This window comes from Chionomys nivalis, chromosome 2 (assembly GCF_950005125.1).
Source record: "Chionomys nivalis chromosome 2, mChiNiv1.1, whole genome shotgun sequence".
Classification (NCBI taxonomy): domain Eukaryota; kingdom Metazoa; phylum Chordata; class Mammalia; order Rodentia; family Cricetidae; genus Chionomys; species Chionomys nivalis.
Window position 1 is genome coordinate 4,144,792 of NC_080087.1, and position 21,318 is coordinate 4,166,109.

Sequence of the window (21,318 nt, forward strand, 5' to 3'; positions counted from 1 at the left end):
AAGAGCCTGCCAGGGAGGAGGGGCAGCGTCGGGGACGCGGGCCTCTAACCTCTCCCCGGTTCCTCAGTCCCTAGGACCGAACAACCAAGGAGAGCCTAGGCGGCCAGCGGTGGAGACGTGAGTGTCCGGAGGCCGCGTACTGCGCGCGAGGCTAGCGGTGACCGCGGGTGGGAGGCGCAGGCCGCCCAGCGTGCCTAGGGTCTTCGGGCCTGTGGCGGTGGGGCGGTGGGAGACGCGGCGTCAGCTCCAGCTCCAGCTCCAGGAGCAAAAGCGGTTCGTCGCGGCGAACATTTTGCAGGAATGTAAATGAGCGGGTTTTGCGCTGGGGGAGGGAGGCGAAGGGGCAAGGGCGGAGGCAGAGAGGACTAGGGGGCGGGGAGGTGGGGGCGGGGAGGAGGGTTGCACATTTTACAGCTCACTGACCATTTGGCGATCCATTGAGAGGAGGGTTTGGAAAAGTGGCTCCTTTGTGACAGCTCTCGCCAGATTGGGGGGCTGCTCATTTGCATCTCATTAGCTATGCGAGCGACCGGCGGGATTTAAGGGCGGCAGGCGCCTGCCTCGGCCAGATCCTCCGGCGTGCACCCGCGGTTACCCTGTCTGACCGAGGCAGGTCACGGGAGAGCACCGGTGCGGCACGGAGCCTCCCACGCTTCGGTCTCCGGTCCTGGGTGTGTGTTCTCGCATGGCATTGGCTGAATTCTTGGGGAAGACGCGAGGCTTTGCAGTGGCGCAAGATATACCGGTCCAGAACACTCTGGGAGCGGCAGCGGCCGCCGAGTGACGCCCGGCGGGGAGGGAAACCAGGGCGCGCGCCGCAGTTCTTGCCACCACCGCGGTCCATTCCCACCGCGCCCCTCGGGGCCCCGGATTATCGCCTCACCGGTGGGATTTCCAGACCGCCGCTCTCTAATAGGCCTCCGAAGGAAGCCGCTGCAAGCTCTCTTGGGAATTAAGCCGAACATCTGGACCCTCTTTCCTCTGTGTCTTCTCTCCTTTCTCCTCTTTCCCTCCGCGAAGAAGCTGAAGACAAAACCAGAAAGCCGGCGACCCTCACCTACTCGTGGACTGAAAGCTAGAAGAGGAAACCGAAAGTTGTCCTTTCTCAGTGCCTCGCAGAGCTCTGTCAGGGACATATCTGAAGCACCGCACCCTCCTTAAGCAACTGGTCCTGATTATCACACCTGGAGCGGAGAGACGCCTTTCCGCCCGTGCTCCTCGGGTCACATAGACTTTCCTGGCATTCCTGGGTCTTTGAAGAAGAGAGAACAGAGGATACTCTAGGAGAGCAAAGGCGTCCAGCGGTACCATGGGCCGTCGGAGCGCGCTAGCCCTTGCCGTGGTCTCGGCCCTGCTGTGCCAGGTAGGGGGCCGGGCGGGGCTGCTGCGCGGTGGAGGGAGGGGAGCCGGACAAGCTGATCAGCTGTCCATCCCCAAGCGACTCCGGCAGCTACGACCCCGAGAGCTGCCTGGCAGCGGGCGGCTCCGGACGGGCGCTGCGGTGCGCTCGGCCTCTGAGTCCTAGCAAGGGCCCGCGCGCCCGGGCCCCTCCGCCGCCAGTGCGTCCTCACGCCCCTTCCCTGCGCAGGTCTGGAGCTCCGGCGTATTTGAGCTGAAGCTGCAGGAGTTCGTCAACAAGAAGGGGCTGCTGGGGAACCGCAACTGCTGCCGCGGGGGTTCAGGCCCGCCGTGCGCCTGCAGGACCTTCTTCCGCGTATGCCTCAAGCACTATCAGGCCAGCGTGTCCCCGGAGCCACCCTGCACCTACGGCAGCGCAGTCACGCCAGTGTTGGGTGTCGACTCCTTCAGCCTGCCTGATGGCGCAGGCATCGACCCTGCCTTCAGCAACCCCATCCGTTTCCCCTTCGGCTTCACCTGGCCAGTGAGTGGGCACCTGCGCGCACCCGACTGGGCCTGGAGGGGTAGGGGTGGTGGGCGGGTGGCTGGCAGAGGGAGGAAGGCATTAGCCACTGATAAGGGTTGGAGAATTCCACAAAGACACGCCTGTGGTCTTGATTTCTTCCCGGGAATTGGCGTGCAGTCTCTGGAGGTTAAGGAAGGCTTGTGGAGCACCAGAAGCCTTTGCAAGCTCAGGGCGTTTCTTATACACCTCGGTACTTATCTGGAGGGTCAGAATGCTCCTCCCCCTCCCAAGATTGGGAGAGCTGTTCCTCTAGCTGCTAGGCCTCTGACTGTGCCATTGCTAGAGCAGGGACTGCTCTACACCAGAAAACTAATGACAGACACAGAGGCCCTCTCTTCTTCCACATCCCGAACCTTGTTGGCTCCAGAACTCTATCCCTTTGAAAACAAACACAATATCCTGTATTAACACATTTTTAAAAACACACACGGGAAAACCACTCTAAAATCATTCTGCTTTCTGAAGGAAAGTGATAGGAGTTGACCCTCACTGGCACCATACATAGATCTGACTCTGGACTTGTTAGCCCTTAATGCCCTTGCTCCTCCTCCACGCTTCCGGTTTATCATTCACCCTCTCCCTTTTCCCCAGGGTACCTTCTCTCTGATCATTGAAGCTCTCCACACAGATTCTCCTGATGACCTCGCAACAGGTAAGACTCCAAACTTGTACACAGTGCAAACTCCTTGCTGATACACATTTTATTTTACCCACTCACCCAAATCCTCTGATGTCTTCATTGTGCACCTGGAGGAAGGAGTTCAGAGTCCAACCCATGGTGACAGCATCCCCGCCACTCCCTCACTTCCCGGCCTCTGAGTGTTATCAGAACCAACCTGCGCATCTTCTCTCCCAGAAAATCCAGAGAGACTCATCAGCCGCCTGACCACGCAGAGGCACCTGACCGTGGGAGAGGAGTGGTCACAGGACCTTCACAGTAGCGGCCGCACAGACCTCCGGTACTCTTACCGGTTTGTATGCGACGAACACTACTATGGTGAAGGCTGCTCCGTGTTCTGCCGACCCCGGGATGATGCCTTCGGCCACTTCACCTGCGGGGAGAGAGGGGAGAAGGTGTGCGACCCTGGCTGGAAAGGCCAGTACTGCACTGAACGTGAGTCTGCAGGAGGACAACTCCAAGGGTCCACTTATGGGAAGAGATACAGGTGATGGTAGAGATGGCTCAGTGGGGGAAACTGAGGCCTAAGGAGCAGAAGTGTCTTGTCTTATGGTTGGTGGCAGTTATGCCCTACTCGGGCATTTTAACAAGGGAGACCTTGTATCCACTGTAGGAAGCTGCTTCTCTTCATAGGGAGGAGTTCAGAGACAAGGCCAGGGGTCAGGAAGTAAGACTGTGCTCTCCCTAGGGCCTTTGTATTAGAAAGGGAAGGGAGGAAGGAAGGGAGGGACAGAGAAGGGATGTGGAGGGCTCATAGTCCAACAGTTCTTGCAGTGACAATGTCTCTTTGGGAAGCCCTCCCTTTCCTCCATGGAGTTAGGATGCCTGATCTGCCCACAGAGTAATCCATTTCCAAAGATTCCCTGGGATATACTCTGTGACCTGTCCTGTAGGGAAGTCTTCAATCCTTTGGGCTGTGGAAAGCCCACAGGCGTGCCGAGACAGACTGCAGGGCCATATGGTAGAAGGCACCTGATCTGTGGTCTAAATGCTTACTTACAGCGCACGGTCTGTAAAGAAATGCAGAAACTGATGTCTTGCAATGCTCTTGCAAACCAGGGGACGAGGGTCACAGGGAGGACTCTGGCTCTGGTTCTGGTTCATAGGGACCTCAGTGGACCCCCCTCCAGCTCTCTGAGGCCTCATCTGTCCAACCTGTAGGAATAGCCCTTCCTTTCAGGCAGTGCTTGGTGAACTTTTGTTCTCTTGCCCTGGAGCAGTTGAACATTGGACTCGGTGAGGCCCAGCACCTCTGTCAGTGCCTGCAGGAAGATATGGAGTAGCTTTCTAGTTTTAATTTTTGCCTGAGGATGAAGGGGTCCTTACTTCAGTGAGAACCTGCATGCCATTGTTGCCTAGTTTCCCATATCCTTAAGGGCTTTGGCGTGCCTTTGATGCCCCGCCTTGGCCAGAGCTGGCTGTTTTCTTAAGAACTGGAGTTGCTGACCATTAATGAGTTTCATAACTGGGGAAGTGAGCCAGCTCAAAACCTCAGCCTGTGGCCACCCCCCACCTCTTCGGGCTTCTCTGGCCTCCCACTGTAGCTTTCTTCTCTAGGGACCAATGGTTCTGGGGTAGTCAGAAATCTAAACTTTTCTTCTTATTCAAACACTGGGGTCTCTCCCCGCCCCTGCTTACACGTGCCGTAGATTAGATCTCCCCGAGGATAGGCGGTGGGGACTCTGCCCATTCCCATTGGTAGAGGGGTATGTGCACACACGCGCTTGTGTGAGTGCACACACACATGCTCGGGCTGGGGGTTGGGTGGGGGCAGCATTGTTGTGCTGGGGCAGCTGCGTGAGGGAAGAGACAATGGAGCAGCTGTCCTGCCCTGCACGCTGCACACCAGCTGTCCACTCTTATCTGCACACACACTTTCTGGGATATTAAGAGGTGGAGCTTTGTGCATAGAATTGGAAAGTGGGGGAGGGAGAAGACTTCTGACCCTCTTTTAGAAGAAAAAGGGACGGGGTAGGAGTGGGGGCTTCTGAGAGCCCTTTTGTCCTGGAAGTACTATGTTAAGAAGAATGCTCACCCCAGGCTTGAATGAAGTCCAAAGCCACCAGCCAGGGTGGGCCAGGCTCTGCAGCCTGGGATCCACTCAGCCTGGACCTACAGAGTGGGTACTGCTAATTTTGCCCCAGTCCCACCTGGTGATACCAGGGAATTCCTGGGGTGGGGCTATAACATGTGTTTATTTACTTGCAGCAATCTGTCTGCCAGGCTGTGATGACCAGCATGGATTTTGTGACAAGCCAGGGGAGTGCAAGTAAGTTCGCAAAGCTTTGTGTCTTCTTTTCTTCTTCTTCTTTTTTTCCTATGAGATTTTTCTATGTACCCCAGAGAACTTTCTATGTAGTCTAGGCTGGCCTTGAACTCATAACCCTTCACTGCAGGATTTCCATGCCACATTGCCTGGTTCACCTTTTCTTCTTGCTCCTCCCTCCCCATATAAAACATTCCAGGGAGTCAGTTGAGTGGGAGATGTTGCTCTAATAAAGGTCTGAAAATGTATAAGCTCATACTTAATGAGAATATACAGGTCTCAGTTAAAAAGTTTGCATGGAAAACGAGATTTCATATCCATAGTCCTTGTGCATGTTAAAGAAAACCAGGATATCCACCGTGCCCTTCATCTGAGAGGCGATGACAGCTCAGGGGTTTTCAGCTAGTTCTAGTGCTACCTAGTTTGAGGACTGGTAACTTCTTGTTGCTTCTGGAGATATTGGTGTGTGAGAACACCCTTGTGAATCTAGAAGGCAACATGATTGTGCTTTGCTTTTTCCAAGGTGCAGAGTTGGCTGGCAGGGCCGCTACTGCGATGAGTGCATCCGATACCCAGGCTGTCTCCATGGTACCTGCCAGCAGCCCTGGCAGTGTAACTGCCAGGAAGGCTGGGGGGGCCTTTTCTGCAACCAGGGTAAGTCCCTCCCTCTGTCATTGCTAGGTTCTCTCAAAGCAACCTGATGCTCACTTAAAAAGTAGATTCTTCCTGTGTTTGATCTTGGGCTTTTCCTGCCCCCTTTCCTTTCCTGTCTCTACCCTGGCAGACCTAAACTACTGCACTCACCATAAGCCGTGCAGGAATGGAGCCACTTGCACCAACACGGGCCAGGGGAGCTACACGTGTTCCTGTCGACCTGGGTATACAGGTGCCAACTGTGAACTGGAAGTAGATGAGTGTGCCCCAAGTCCCTGCAGGAATGGGGGGAGCTGCACGGTGAGTTGTGGGCACGATGCTGTGCTACCTGAGGACGGATGGGATTGTTGGTTTTAAGTGAAATGTGTAGACTCTTGCAATAGCTCTGAGAAAGACTCTTGTGTCCTTCTTGTCCAGGATCTAGAGGACAGCTACTCTTGCACCTGCCCTCCCGGCTTCTACGGCAAGATCTGTGAGCTGAGTGCCATGACTTGTGCAGATGGCCCCTGCTTCAACGGGGGACGGTGTTCAGACAACCCTGATGGAGGCTACAGCTGCTATTGCCCTTCGGGCTTCTCTGGCTTCAACTGTGAGAAGAAGATGGATCTCTGCAGCTCCTCCCCCTGCTCTAATGGTGAGGGTTGATGGGATGTCTGGTTGCTGCCTCCAAAGGCATATGCATATGCATAGAGGAACACATTGCTCTGGGAGTCATCTTGGGTTTGTGGATTCCCTGAATCAGTTCCATAAGGATTTGGGAGGAAGACATGCAATCAGGAGGATTAGTGACACATTTGTGGTCCAAGAAGTGCCCTGGGCAGCAGGCCACAACCCACTCACGGTCAATGTTCAGGTGCCTGTCACCATCCACGGCTCTGCAGGCTTTCCTCCGATAGAGGAAGCACAGCCACTGTGTCTTTGGGAAGAGTCTCACTCCAGATACCAGTTAGGGTAGCAAGTATGAGGAGGCATGCTTTTTGCACCATGAACCTCTTGTGATGGAGGAGTTATTTTCATTTAATAAAGAAAACTGCCTTAGCCCATTTGATAGGCCAACCCTTAGGTAGGCGGAGTAAACAGAGAGAATGCTGGGAGAAGGAAGCTGAGTCAGGGGTCGCCATGATTCTCCCACTCCAGACAGACGCAGGTTAAGATCTTTCCTGGTAAGCCAGCTCGTGACTACACAGAATATTAGAAATGGGTTAGATCAATATGTAAGAGCTAGCCAATAAGAGGCCAGAACTAATGGGCCAGGCAGTGTTTAAAAGAATACAGGTTCCGTGTAATTATTTCGGGGCATAAGCTAGCCATGCGGGCGGCCGGGTGCCGGGGACGCAGCCCCGCCGCTCATATTACAACACTCTTGCTGGTGGGAGAGGTCAGGTACCTAAAATAGACTCAGAAGGGAGATGGACCCAATAGTTGCCTTTCCGTCCCTTTTCTCTTCCTCCTTTTTTTCTTTCCTTCCAGTCTTCCTCCCTCTCCCTTTCCTTCCCCACGTTCTCCCTGCCTTCTCTCCTGTTTTCAGTCCTCCTTTCTCACTCAATGTGCTGTCAGCAAATGTGACATTCGCTATAATCCTTAATTTCTCCCCCTGTAACCTGGATCTAGCAGTGTAGTATCCTTTGTCTGGTGGTCATGAGAGGAAGGCAGTGATCAGGCAAAATGCCATACACAGTGCTGTCAAAATACTGATCTAGAGACTGGACATGGTGGCACAGACCTGTAGTCCCAGTAACTCCAGAGACTGCAGCAAGATGATCAAGTTCAAGGTCATCCTGCCAAATCTAGCAAGACCCTGTTTGAGGCAGAAATGTGGGGAGCAGAGGTACTGGTGATGTAGAGAGTTTGCCTAATTCAGGCAACAAAAACAAAAGCTCTTATTATTTCTAATGTGTAGGTCTCGTTCTGGTGTATTTGAGATCCTAAGATATGCAGTACAAAACCAAACTATCATTGCATCTGTGGTATGTGTAAATCAGAGTGTCTGATTGGTGATTAAACTTCTGTGTGCCCACATATGACTGTGCCTCCTGTGTTCCAGGTGCCAAGTGTGTGGACCTCGGCAATACCTACCTATGCCGGTGCCAGGCTGGCTTCTCTGGGAGATACTGCGAAGACAACATAGATGACTGTGCCTCCTCCCCGTGTGCCAATGGGGGCACCTGCCGGGACAGTGTAAATGATTTCTCCTGTACCTGCCCACCTGGTTACACAGGCAGGAACTGCAGTGCCCCCGTCAGCAGGTGTGAGCATGCGCCCTGCCACAATGGGGCCACCTGCCACCAGAGGGGTCAACGCTACATGTGTGAGTGTGCCCAGGGCTATGGTGGCCCCAACTGCCAGTTCCTGCTCCCTGAGCCACCACAGGGCCCCATGGTGGTGGACCTTAGCGAGAGGCATATGGAGAGCCAGGGGGGGCCCTTCCCCTGGGTGGCTGTGTGTGCTGGGGTGGTGCTTGTCCTTATGCTGCTGCTGGGCTGTGCTGCCGTGGTGGTGTGTGTCCGGCTGAAGCTACAGAAGCACCAGCCCCCACCTGATCCTTGTGGAGGAGAGACAGAGACCATGAACAACCTGGCCAATTGCCAGCGTGAGAAGGATGTTTCTGTCAGCATCATTGGGGCTACACAGATCAAGAACACCAACAAGAAGGCGGACTTTCATGGGGACCATGGTGCTGACAAGAGCAGCTTTAAGGCCCGATACCCTGCTGTGGACTATAACCTCGTTCGAGACCTCAAGGGAGATGAAGCCACCATCAGGGATGCACACAGCAAACGTGACACCAAGTGCCAGTCACAGGGCTCTGCGGGAGAAGACAAGGGCACCTCAACACTCCGGGGGTGTGTGCTTTGAGCTGGGCAAGGAGGGCAGGAAGGTCTTTCCATAGTCTGGATATATCCTTGTTCAATCACATTCCTGTGTGTTTATTATGGTTCTTTCTACTTTTCCTTCCAGAGGAGAGGTCCCTGACAGAAAAAGGCCCGAGTCTGTCTACTCTACTTCAAAGGACACCAAGTACCAGTCGGTGTATGTTCTATCGGCCGAGAAGGATGAGTGTGTCATAGCAACTGAGGTCAGTGTGCAACGCTCTTGTCACAGACGTGGGTAATAGGGAGAAGGTCTGTTTCTTTCTGAAGTTAACTTCCTGTCCTGTCCCCTGGGCCTTTCTAGGTGTAAGATGGAAGCGATGTGGCAAAATTCCCATTTCTCTTAAATAAAATTCCAAGGATATAGCCCCAACAGATGCTGCTGAAAGAGGAAGGGAGGCCCCAGGGACTGCTGCTGAGAAGCAGGTTCAGGCGGAGCTGGTTCTCTCGGAGTTAGCAGAGGTGCCGGACACTGCCAGCCCGGGCTTCGGCTGCCGCTGCACTGCCTGCTGGACGTTCCCATTGCACTATGGACAGTTGCTTTGAAGATTATATATTTAAGTGGACGAGTGACTTGATACGTATAGGAAGCACGCACTGCCGACATGTCTGTCTTGGATTACTATGAGCCAGTCTTTCCTTGAACTAGAAACACAACTGCCTTTACTGTCCTTTTTGATACTGAAATATGTTTTTTTTCTAGACGGAAAAAAATGTGTGTTATTTTTTTGGATTTGTAAAAATATTTTTCATGATATCTGTAAAGCTTGAGTATTTTGTGATGTTCATTTTTTTATAATTTAAATTTTGGTAAATATGTACAAAGGCACTTCGGGTCTATGTGACTATATTTTTTGTATATAAATGTATTTATGGAATATTGTGCAAATGTTATTTGAGTTTTTTACTGTTTTGTTAATGAAGAAATTCATCTTAAAAATATTTTTCCAAAATAAATATAATGAACTATAAGCTCGGGTGTAGTTTCTAGGCATTGTCTTCTTACATATCCATTTCACAAGACCATGAGAAGAGGAACAATGTCTGTGTCTTTATAAAGGCCTTGCCTGGTGTCAGTGGAGACAGAAAGCATTCCTTCTGCTTTCTCTGGAACTCTGGATTTGCCATCACAAGCTGCCTTCATTAGAGAGGCACTTGCAGTCTCAATGATGTATTTGAGTGGTACCGAGATATTTTAAAGATCTGGTGACTTCCTGCAAACATCATACCTTTAAAGACTTGGAACGAAGCTTCACTAGGGTCAAATGTCAGTTAGTCACCTTGAAATCACCATGGTGAAGCTGTTCCGTCTTAGAACAAGGCTTACTCACTTCCTAGTGAGTTTATTTCTAGTTAATTCTAAAAGCTAGTTGGCTAGTTAATCCAAGCCATCACGGTGGGAAAGAAAGTAGCAGTGACCGTCTTCTTTATGGCCACCTACTGTGTGCCAGGCTCTCATTATATTCCACTCATGAGACTGGTATTTTCATTTCTACCTTACAGGAGAGGAGAGTGGAGCTCGTAGGCAAAGTGACTGGCTCTGGAGTCCCAAGTAGCTGTCACATTAAGAGCCAGGCAAACATGATCTGGGGATGGAGGACCTATGTTTTCAGTCCTTCCAAGGAATCAGTACAGAGTCAGATCCCAGATGGTAAGTACATACTGGGGAAGAGGGGGCCTTACTCTTGTGTACAAACGGGTGAAATAGTGGAAGGAAGCCTTCCTGGTACGGCTAGCTGAAAAAGAAATAGAACTTTCCACATATCAGTCTTTGATGCTGACGGAATGGCCAGGCACAGTTCTCACTGAGGACAGCCTTGGCTGTTAATAATGAGAACGTCTCTAGTGAAGTAGTGAGAGGCCCAATCTCCCTCCCACCACTTCCTCAACGGCTCTCTTGCTTACTTAGGGGTTCTTTGTATCTGGGGAGCTGGCGGGTGGGTAATTTCTCCTTCCCTAAGTGGTCAGGGATGAGCTGTGGCTGGTATGTTCATCACACCAGTTTCAGGGGTGTGTAACATGCTAGGATTCTTGTGAAGCCCAGTCTACAAAAGTGTTTAAACATAACACTGCTTTCATCTTCCCAACCTTGTAAAAACCAAAGGATAATTCATCTTTCATCTAGGGAAAGCAAGTGACCTGCTTAAGAAGAAGGTAGGTGGCTTAAAGCTTCTGGCTAGGAATCCAGGACCCTAGTAGAAGCTAAACTGTATGTGTGTTCGTGCAAGTGGTTTTTCTGAGTCTGAGTTGATGCCACTTATAGTGAGAAATTCAAGTACATCAGTTAAAAACAGCCATATAAAAGCCCAGACAAGAGTGGGCCAATGGTGACTCACAACACCAAACAGCGCCCAGCCATGTTTAGCCTCTGGTCATGCCTGCCAAGGCCTGCACTCTGCTTCTCTCCAAGTATGCCATAAGGAACGAGGAAGGAAGGAACAATGAATGCTCTTTAAATGATGGTGTAAAAATAGAAGATCCTTTTTAATGGGAATAATACTTGAGCTGGATCTCAGTCTTTTTCAAGTTCTGAGGAGTGTTGGAGTATGGCTGGCTGCCAACATAGTAGGAAAGACCTGTGCCAACATGAATCCAGTGGTCAGAACAGGAGGCTCCAACCCCTGCCCCCCCACTTCCTCCTGTCAAATCCCATAGCCAGTATCTTTGGATTTCAGTAAGACTACAGGTTGGGATGGAAGGGAGGGAGGGTAGGGATGTAGTCTTGTGTCTTAGGGTTTCTGTCGCTGTGAAGGGACACCTTGACCACACCAATTCTTATAAAGGAAAATGTTTATTTGGGGAGGCTCTCTTACAGTTCAGAGGTTCAATCCCTTATCATCACGGTGGGACATGGTGATGTGAAGACAGACATGGTGCTGGAGAAGGTAACAGGAAGTGAGTGGTCTGTCTGACTGGGAGTAGCTTGAACATAGGAGACCTCAAAGCCCACCTGCACAGTGACACACTTCCTCCAACAAGTCATACTTCCTAATACAGCCACTCCCTTTGGGGTCATTTTCTTTCAAACAACTACATCTTACTTATAGGTTTTTCTTTCTTTCTTTTTTGTTTGTTTGAACTTAAACTTTGTGCTTCCAGAAGTGTGTGAATACTGGTAAGAAACTTATTACTAAAATCACAGTCTATGAGGACTTTCCATTTCATCATTCTCCACGTGGATCAGATGCTTTCCAGTGAAGGTGAGTGCTTGCATCTTCATTCATTCAGAGCTTGCGTAGACTCCTGGGTGGTTGTCACCCAGTGGAGACGGTTGTGGCCTTCTATCTTGATATCACAGCGGAGGGAATGGTGCTGAATGTGGCTGGCCTCTTGGCAGGGCTGTTTCACAGTGCTTTGTGTTCTGAGCACCTTTCTCCCTTGCAGAGTCCTTGTCTGCCTCCTGTGACTTGTCTTTCTTCAACCTCCCCAGTTCCTTTGGGTGGAGGAAGAGCATCAACTGCTTTGTTAATTTTGTGCCTTCATGAAGTTCAAAGTAATGGCAACCACCAAAATAGAAGTGTGCTGGCTTTGCAAAGGCTTCTTCAAGGGTTCAGGACGCGAACCTACTCATCCAATGGGCAGAAGTCCACAGGTGTACTTCCTGCTTTGAACTGATAGCTGTAAATTCAACACTGGTCAACAATGCCAGTGACAAAGTATTTTTTCCTCCAAACTGAACCTGCATTTGATACATCTCTAATCACACGATCAAGCAGAGGACCACAGGTGGCTAAGAGCCTCCTCAAGGACAGCAGGGTCTATATTCAGCATCCTGGGAACTATGTAGGTCAGCTAAGCTGCTGGGACAACAAAAGAATTTACAGAGAACTGTCAAATTAACAGGGGATGATATGTATCCACTGACTGCAATGTCTAGATCTGGTTCCTGTTTCAAAGAGTTTAAAAATTTACGAGCAAACGGGAGAAACTTAAATGCTGCCTGGATACCTCAATGGTTGCAAAAGTGTACTTACTCAGTATGTAGGTGTGATACATTCTTACTTTGAATTCAATAAAAGGAAGAGCCCTTTTCATTTAGGGAAAAACTCTGAAGCGCTTCTGAATAAAGTAGTGTGGGTTAAGAAATTTATTTCAGGCCCCCAGATGGGATGTGCTAGCAAGTGGGGGTAGAACAGACCAGGGGCTACATCAAATGGTTGAAGCTGGATAAACATAGCTGGAGTCACTTCACTTCTCTCTTGAATGCTTGAAACTTCCCATAACCAAAAATTTTAAGATTTTTCGATGACTGCATGTGCAGTGATCTTTCTGTGGGCTGTGATGTTCTAACATGTGGTCTGAGTGTGATGGGTTTAAGCGAGGTTTTCCATCTTGGCATATGCATCTTTCAGATGGGAAATCTTATAAAACTCAGGGTAAGCAGTCTTGGTGGGGTGCAGAGAGTAGTTCATTCAAGAATTTTCATAGCAGAATCTCGGGTCTAAACTCCAGTCCATGTGGGCTCTGTACATGATCTAAGTGCTCCACTGAGCCTACAGTTAGCCAGTGATGGAGTCATGTGGGACTGCCGAAGGTCCTATTCCTGCTGCGAACACTATGTTGTTCAAACACAGTGGCCACTAATCTGAGCATGTGCTGAGATGGATAATAGCTTCTATGATTTCAGCACAGGGTTTCAAATTCTTAACTTGGCCTCTTGGGCCTTGGTGTAATCTGGCTCCTGACTGTCCCTGGCATTTCAGCTCATGTTCTTCTCCCTTTGACCCTTTAGCCTTTGGCTCTATCCAAATAGGCTGTGGGAAGAGCCCTAAACCTTGTACTTTGGAAGTAATTCTCCAGCTGCTTGTATGCTGTGTTCTCTTGTCATTCTGATCATCTCTCTAAAAATGCCCTGCAGTCAGGAAGCCTTGCCTGGACATTTGATCACGGTCAGTGTCCCAAGAATTTGTAACCAAACATAGAAATTATCTGAGCATTTGACTGTATTCCTTTGTGTTTATTCTGAGAGCTGGTTGTGGAGATACAACCCAAATACACAGTGAGTGCATGTTTACCTGGTATTGGGTAAGCCAAATTTGCTATTTCTTAGCCTATGAACTTTTTGAAAAACACCAGGAAAGATAGAGGGTACTATTCTGACTATAACATGGCTCACACAGGAGGTGTGCTATGAAATAGTCTTGACAGTAGTGTTTCCATTAGTGCAAGATACTGGAAGATTCCCTGACATTTCTGACATTTGTCATTTGAAAACAAGCCAGAGACGACTTTTTAAGAGTATATGCATCCCTGCAGAATAATAGTATCTTAAAAAAACACACAACAGTTTGTCTTTATGTTCATTTGTACAAATGTTTCCATCCTACATCACTGCCGAAGGTGCCATCATTAGATCTTCCAGCTTAACAAAAGCACTCTAATTTTGTTTTTTGTTTTTTGTTTTTTTTTGAGACATTCAAGTCTCTGTAGCAACCTTTTCTGGATACTTATTCTTAATATTTCAACTTCAATAGAAATGATATCGACTGCTGGAGGCAACCAGAATCAAGCCGTGTTGTAGGCTATATCACATCTTGCACAGATGGCAAAAGCAAGACCAGGACCACTCATTAAAGTCTTAATAGGGAGCCTGAAGATACATGAAGAGGAAACTGCTCAGGATTTCAGGCTGGGCCTCCTGCTGCAAAGGAGGAACATGGCACAGTGTCCATGGCTGGCCAAGAGGTGGTCACTTTTCAGCAGACATTTAAACGAGCCATGGCCTTTCTTAAGACAAAGCTTCTCTGACTCTGTCCAAGAAAAAAAAACACCATTGAGAATAAGCTAGGTAGTCTTATATATGTTAACTTGAGCTTTAGAGTTATCAAAGGAGAAGGACAGACATATCTGCTTTGAGGTCCTGGCTGTACAACAGAACTTTGACAGTTTAACGAGTCTTGCTTCACAACTGGATGTGGACATTTGATGGGTAAAATCTCTTTTCAGATAAAGAATCAGAAGTTTGTTACTTTCTACTCCCAGCTAACCCCCTTTTAGACATTGCAGATATCAATGGTGGTTCAAACTTGAGTTCTGCTTTGGTCTAGATGTTCAGGGTCATTTTTTTTAAAGTAACCTGAGCTGTATCTTTGATAGGATTAGTATTGTTTCAGAGGAGTAAGACGGGATAGGCTAAAGGAGGGAGGAACAGAGGGGTGTGTGTGGGGAAATAGGGAGGGATGGAGGGAGGGAAAGCAGGTTTGCTTCTGAACTCTTAGGTAGTTTTCCCACTTACAGAATAACAAGCATAATTCCTTTGTGAATTAGAATGGTGCTGGGGATAGTGGCACACAGCTTTAGTTCAAACATTTGGGAGGAAGAAACAGGCAGATATCTGTGAGTTAGAGGGTATCCTGGTCTGTGTAGCAAGTCCCAGGATAGCCACGAAGATCCTGTCTCAAAAGGAAGAAAACAAAAAGAATTGAAATGGTACCAAACCAGCATAACTTTTAGCTATGTTATAAATACTGATAACCAAAGGTAAATTGTAGCTCTCACCCTTAACAAAAGTTTCTTCTCTTTGCTAAAGATGGAGACCATTATAGAAAATCATAACTAGTTAAAATATAGAGAACAACTGGCCATGGGATACCCATCCCCATTGGGTACATCTACAGATCTACAGCACAGCTCCTGAACCCAAGGCTCAGGGAACACCCCAGAAAGTGGATCAGAAAGACTTTAAAAGAGTCATGGCAGGAATTCTGCTGTGAGATTGTGTCTCCTAGAAATGACAGGGAAGCCACACCAATGAGACCTCAACAATTTGGCCACCTAAACAAGACCTGAATGAGGACAGCACTAACAGACATGCTAACATAAAAGGGGCGGTCTCATGGGGCTTCGCCCCTAGAAGAGAAACTATAGACAAGTAAGGAATGTTGAGAGAGGGAGACTTAGTCTTCCCCAGGGATGAGCCCCTGAAATGGTTAAGCAAAAAGTGGTCAACACAGAAATCACATCTAGACAACTAACATTGAACAGGGTCAGCAGGACCTGGGCTCATTCTGAGACTATACAACCACACCAAATGAACTAATATATGAAAGATTAAAAACAAACCCCGATGCACAGGTTGTATTTATGTGTTGACATGCATATATATTAAAAATTAAAGAATAATAAAATTTTAATAATAAAAATTAAAGAAAAAGAGGCCACAAATTTGAGATGACTGGGTGATTTGACCTTGGAAGTGAAAAATATTTACCACACAAAACTCCATATGCTGTTGCTGGGACTATTTGTTCATGATTTAGAGCAAGTGTACTTCCTTAAAGCAGTTTATAGATTCCTGTATTTACTGAATCCAGTGTCCATGCTGGCCTCCATAACAGTTATAACAAATGAAACCCACGTTTGCTTTGGAGGCACAGATTTCTCTGGACTGACAGATGCCTTAGGGTCTGGTTCTTCTTGGAGGCATAGACATTATGCTTCCCTCAAGCTTTGGGTCATCCCGGCCAAGGATCCACAGTGAAGAGATACAGGCACCTGGAGCTCATACTGAGCTCCTGCTCTGGGCTCTACTAACCCATCCCTAAAGCCCTTGGCCTCTTTGGTTGGGTGCTACACCAAGTCCTACAAAAATAACCTGGCTTTAAAGCTCGTCATTCAAACCAACCAGCTGGCAAACCAATAAACAGACCTTCCCAACACTTATATTGTAACTGGCAAAATCTCAAGTGGAAAAGTTACTGGAGGCTACTCTCTGGGTGCTATTTTTTTAAACCACTTCCTCTATATCGATTGATTCAAAATATGGTCTGTTTAATAACACTTACTGAATCATCACACATTTAACACACCAATTGTCCCACTTTTTAATGACAATGAATTGAAATTTCATCAGCAGTGAAATTGTTTTGTCAAGAGGAAACAGTCTAAGCATTCTAGGCAGTGTTGTTATGTATTTCTGAACTCCCAGCAAAATTTATACCAGTTCATAATGTTACCATTTCTTCTTTCACCAAAGAGATACTATGACTTTAAAAGTTCATTTGTTAATGTGAGAAATGAAAAAAATGGCATAGCTCTTTTAATTCTGTTGAACACAGACTGATGTGGGCATCCCCTTCCGGAATGTCTGACTGACGGACACTCCTCTACAGACCATTAGTCACTTTTCTTGAAACTGCCAGTTATTTAGAATATTCTCCCATGTGCTTTGGGCTTTATTTATTAGTTGGTGTGGTTTTCACCTTACCTCCTTACTCCTGCTCTTGGGTTCATGTTATATAGCTCAGGTTGACTTGGTTATTGGTTGAGTTCCAGCTTCTTGACGGCTGGGATTACAGGTACTTGACTAGTCCTTCTTTTTAAAACTAGCACAGTTTTAGGTGGGATTTACTTGCAGCAATATGCATACATATTACTGACTTTCACAGAGATGTACAAACTGTCAGTATTTTACATACACAGAGGCATTTATGTCTTTGATGAAGCGAGCATGGACCTCTTAGATGTATAATGAGGTGGATGTGTATCTATGATTGACACATAGCAGGGTAGATGTGTCAATGATTGACACACAGGGAGGTGGGCATATGTCAACTGTTTACATACAACAATGTGTTTATCAATGGTTTACATGCTGTGTGGTGGAGATGTCTGTGGTTAATATGCAGCAAGGGAGAAGTGCTTCTATGATTGACATACAGTCAAATGCACACGTGTCTTGTGCTCAAAAGAATATACTCAATCTGTGATGTACGCAAAAATATAACCATTCACCTAGAGAGTATTCCTCTGGGTAGTCCCTGTCATCAAGATCACAGGTCTGACCTCTATAGCCAGCTAAACATGTTATGTGGTGGAATTTTCTCTTCTCTATCTGGAATACACCTCAGCATTTGTGAAAGTTGGTACTGTTTTAATACACTGTTTAGCAATTCCACAGACTTGTCACGGGTAAGGCAGATGGTTGGGACGCTAACCTCTTTCCCCGCTCACGTGAGAAGCTAGGATCTGGCTTCTCTGCCCAGTCTGCCTAACAATGCTGTCTTGTGGAGGCTCCCAACGGTGAGTTAATAGCTTTGATTAGCTTCCCACCCCACTTCTTGAGCCCTTGAATCTGCTGTCTTCACACCTAATTGATGGAGGAAGGTCATTGGTTAAATAATAAAGAAACTGCTTGGCTCTCATAGGTTAGAACATAGGTGGGTGGTGTAAACAGAACAGAATGCTGAGAGGAAGAGGAAGTGAGCAGATGCAGGGCAGCTCCTCTCAGAGCCAGACGCGATGCATCCAGCCACCAGGTCAGACATGCTGAATCTTTCCCGGTAAGACTAGTGCTACACAGATTATTAGAGATGGGTTGATCGGAATATGAGAATTAGCCAGTAAGGGCTAGAGCTAATGGGCCAAGCAGTGTTTAAAAGAATACAGTTTGTGTGTCGTTATTTTGGGGCATGAGCTAGCTAGGCGGCCGGGAGCTGGGTGGCAGAAACGCCAGCCCGCAGCTCCCCACTACACCTAATGGGCCATTCTACTTCTTTGAGGTTACTGCTCCCTTGCTGAAGGTTTTGGGCATTTGCTCACAAGCCAGCTCTTCTAGGAAATTTGGAGGACATGGCTAGAACAACAAGAAATGGCTCTTCCAGTGGCTTCAGGAAGAAGAAGGGCAGCCACTATCTCTCTCCCCAACTACCACTTGTCTGTCAGATTAAACCGTCACTTCTGACTGATATCTAGGGCCAGACAGGGTAGGGGGATTGGGCACCTAGAGGCTGAAGGACATGTCTTGGGGTCTGGAGACTTGTAAGTGTGAGAAAGGGGAAACACAAGACCTCAATGTGCCTCCGTACCTCTGTGCCACTATCTACCTGGATCTCTTATCAAGACTGCGGCCTCCCAGGGTATTTCCAGAGCCTGAGCCAGAACCTGACCACTCCTAGTCATTAAACAAACCTTAACACCTATTCTCATGCCAAACTAGAGAGAGTTTAGTAAATTATCCACTCAACTTGAAAAAAACTAAAAACAATCGGAATCTGAAATCAGTATCATTGTTCAAATGACCGGATCACGCGTGTCCAACAAGCTTTTAATTACAAATCACCTTCCGGCATCACACTGTAGACAGCTATCTGAATAAAAAAAGTGTTTGGCACAGCTGGTCATCACTGGCATTATATCCTTCTGGGCAGCATTAGAGAAATCAGCCTTGTGTCCATCGAAGTGACATTAGTCTTGCTAGATGATGGGCCTCTAGCACAGCCTGCCCCGCCCACGCTGTGACAAGGAGCCTGAGCTTCCAGCTGATAGATTCTGAGGTGCAGAAGAATGGAACTGTTCAGGTGTCTGTAGTCTCTCCTTGCAAATCCCAAAGGATCCAATCACAGGGCTCTATCTACCCTTAGGGTCTCATTCATCTGGCCACCCCTTATCCTCTCTACCTGACCACCACAATCAGATGCAGTGGCTACTGTCTTACCCCTCACGGTGGGCACTAACTCATGAAAGCCTTGTGAATATTCAAACCACACCCAAGCCATGGTACCTGCCTGCTGCCCTTTTACATCTTATATATCCGCAGATCAAGGTGCCAGGATATTCAGCCACTCACGGCAGGCCACATAACGAGGCAACCCACAAGCCGCACTGCTCAGACCGTTGGAGCCCTTAGTGAGGTAGACAGTTCTTACTTGTGGTGACTCCTTTGGGGTCTGAAGCTGTCTCCTCTTTGTACAGTGCCAACAAGCTCTTTTTCCTCCGCTTAGGAAATCTTAGTGTTGACATTTGTAGGAAGCAGATCTAGCATCTCTGTACATTTATACTTTGTTCCTCTGGCCCACTAAGGAAGTAAAAATCCTGAATTAGCTCTTGAGGTCATTCAGGTTAACATGATCTGTGTTATCCTAATTCTAGAAGACAGGACCTACCAGGCAAGAAAGTAGTCCTTCTGTGGTGACTCCTTGGGTTTGTGTTTTTATGTCTACAGCAGAAATGTCAAGCTTTGTCGATAGGGTTCTATTCTTTGTGGCTACATTCTATATCCAATGCTAGCTGCCCCGAATGTGACCTGGAATGGCCCTGATTTCTAACATCTTTTTGTATCTCCAGAATAGTGTCTTGTGTGATGGCTACTCATCAATATTTGCTGAGTAGATTACTGGAGGAAGGAAAAGATAAAAGGAACTTCCTTCCCCATCCCCGGCTAATACCCATCCTACAGAGTTCTAAAGAATTACAACCCAAGAATAGGTGTGGAGGCTCATGCCCTTAATCCCAGCACTTGAGAGGCAGAGATAGGAAGATCTCTATGAATTTGAGGCCAGTCACGGCCAAACAGAGGAACCCTGTCTCAAACAAACCAACAAACCACAAAGATTGAAAGCCAAGTTAAAGATTGGGTGGAGAGGTCTGTGTCATGGGAGGGCAAGAACTGGTCATTAAGCGCTTTTGGGGATCAATAATGCAGACAGAACAATCCTCCCCTAAGATGCCATTGTCCTAATCCTGGAACCTCATATGGTAGTGGCTTGTCGCAGATGTAACTTTTTAAAAACATTTCTCTGTATGAGTGTTTTGCATGCCCGTATGTAAGTTCAGCATGTGCATGCTGTGCCTGCCACCCTCAGAAGGCAGAAGAGGGCATCAGATCCCCTTAGCTGATGCTGTGGAGGTATGTGACCCACCATGTGGCAGCTGGAAACTGAACCAGGGTGCTCTCAAGAACGAGTGCTCTTAACCACTGGGCCATCTCTCTAGCCTTGCAGATGCGACCCCATCAGGGATTTCCCTCAAATGCTGGAGCCCTGATATAGTCATGAGGGCCCCTAAGAGAAAAGGCAGGCACACAGGTTATAGTTGGAGAAGGAGGTGACGGGACCAGTGACCCAGAGTGGCTGCAGGGAGAGGGCAAGTGCTCTGAAGTTGCAGAGAAGCCATGAGCCACTGGGTTGACTCCTAGGAGCAGAGAGAGATGCCCTCTGAAATCTTCAAGAGGGAAGATCCCTCAGAATCCCCGGACTTTAGTCCAATAAGTCCCCAGTTCAACTCCTGACCTTCGGACTCTAGTGATAATGTGTTACTAAAGTCATGGCTGTGATATGCTGTTACGGAAGCCAGGAAGCTAACCCACAGAGCAACTCCTTGGGAGGGATTATAGGTGGGCAGATGGAAGTTTCCAGGCCAGATTCTGTGCTCAGCATCTTGTGCAGCCTGCTAAGATATTGAAATTTTATTTCTTATACCTTGTGGGCTTCTGTTACTCCAGACCCTCATGACAGTAGAGATCAACCTGTCCCTTCTCTAAGACACGTGCACCCTCGTAGAGTGGGCACAGAAATGGAGGAAGGAAATAAGTTGGGGTCCATGTCAGCAGGGTCTGGTTCTGCTGTGGCCCCACCGCTCAGCTCCTTTTTCTTGACCACCAGTTAGATGCAGTCACCCGAGTTTCCAGATCTCAGGGTATTTCTGCAGGAAAAAATGCACAGTTCTTTCCAAAATGCCGTTAGAACTTCAACAATGGGGCCAAATAACAGGTGTCAGGAGCAGCTGCTGACGGTTAGCAGCTCTTCTTTCAAACATATTTTGTGTGGGGAAACCAAGGGCTTTCAGAACTGCTTTGTTCTGGAATGTTCAAGGCTATTTCCTGTCTCTTCCTACTGCAGCAGCTTTGGTATTCCTGAGCTGAGTCAGGAGGTAGGGTACCGGGAAGCCCCAGGTCAGAGCAAAAACTTCAGTCACTAACCCCTTGCAGTTGCTTTGAGACAGGACTTGATCTTCACTGGTATCTTTCTGAAATGAACTTTTGGCTCCATTGTAAGGCTAGGCCATGATAGAGAGGGTGCGAATTGTACAAATGTCTCAAGGGCACAAGGAGAGGGGAGGGGGTAGGACGAAGCTAGCGCTGGTCTGATCTCTGGCAGACACCTTCTGTACTGCCATTCCACGGCGTTTCTAGCACCGTCGGTTGTCC

The 21,318-nt window shown here is 48.1% G+C and overlaps 1 protein-coding gene across 1 annotated transcript; it reads left to right on the forward strand.

The window, feature by feature from the left end:
• The first annotated feature begins 412 nt into the window (after nt 1–412).
• On the forward strand, nt 413–9,222 carry Dll1 (delta like canonical Notch ligand 1). Its single transcript, XM_057761541.1, has 11 exons — nt 413–1,363; nt 1,589–1,882; nt 2,516–2,576; nt 2,781–3,038; nt 4,812–4,872; nt 5,393–5,523; nt 5,654–5,823; nt 5,941–6,157; nt 7,568–8,366; nt 8,482–8,599; nt 8,698–9,222. Exons 1-11 carry the CDS (start codon nt 1,310–1,312, stop codon nt 8,701–8,703), a joined length of 2,169 nt encoding a protein of 722 aa, XP_057617524.1. The 5' UTR covers nt 413–1,309; the 3' UTR covers nt 8,704–9,222.
• The last annotated feature ends 12,096 nt before the right edge of the window (nt 9,223–21,318 follow it).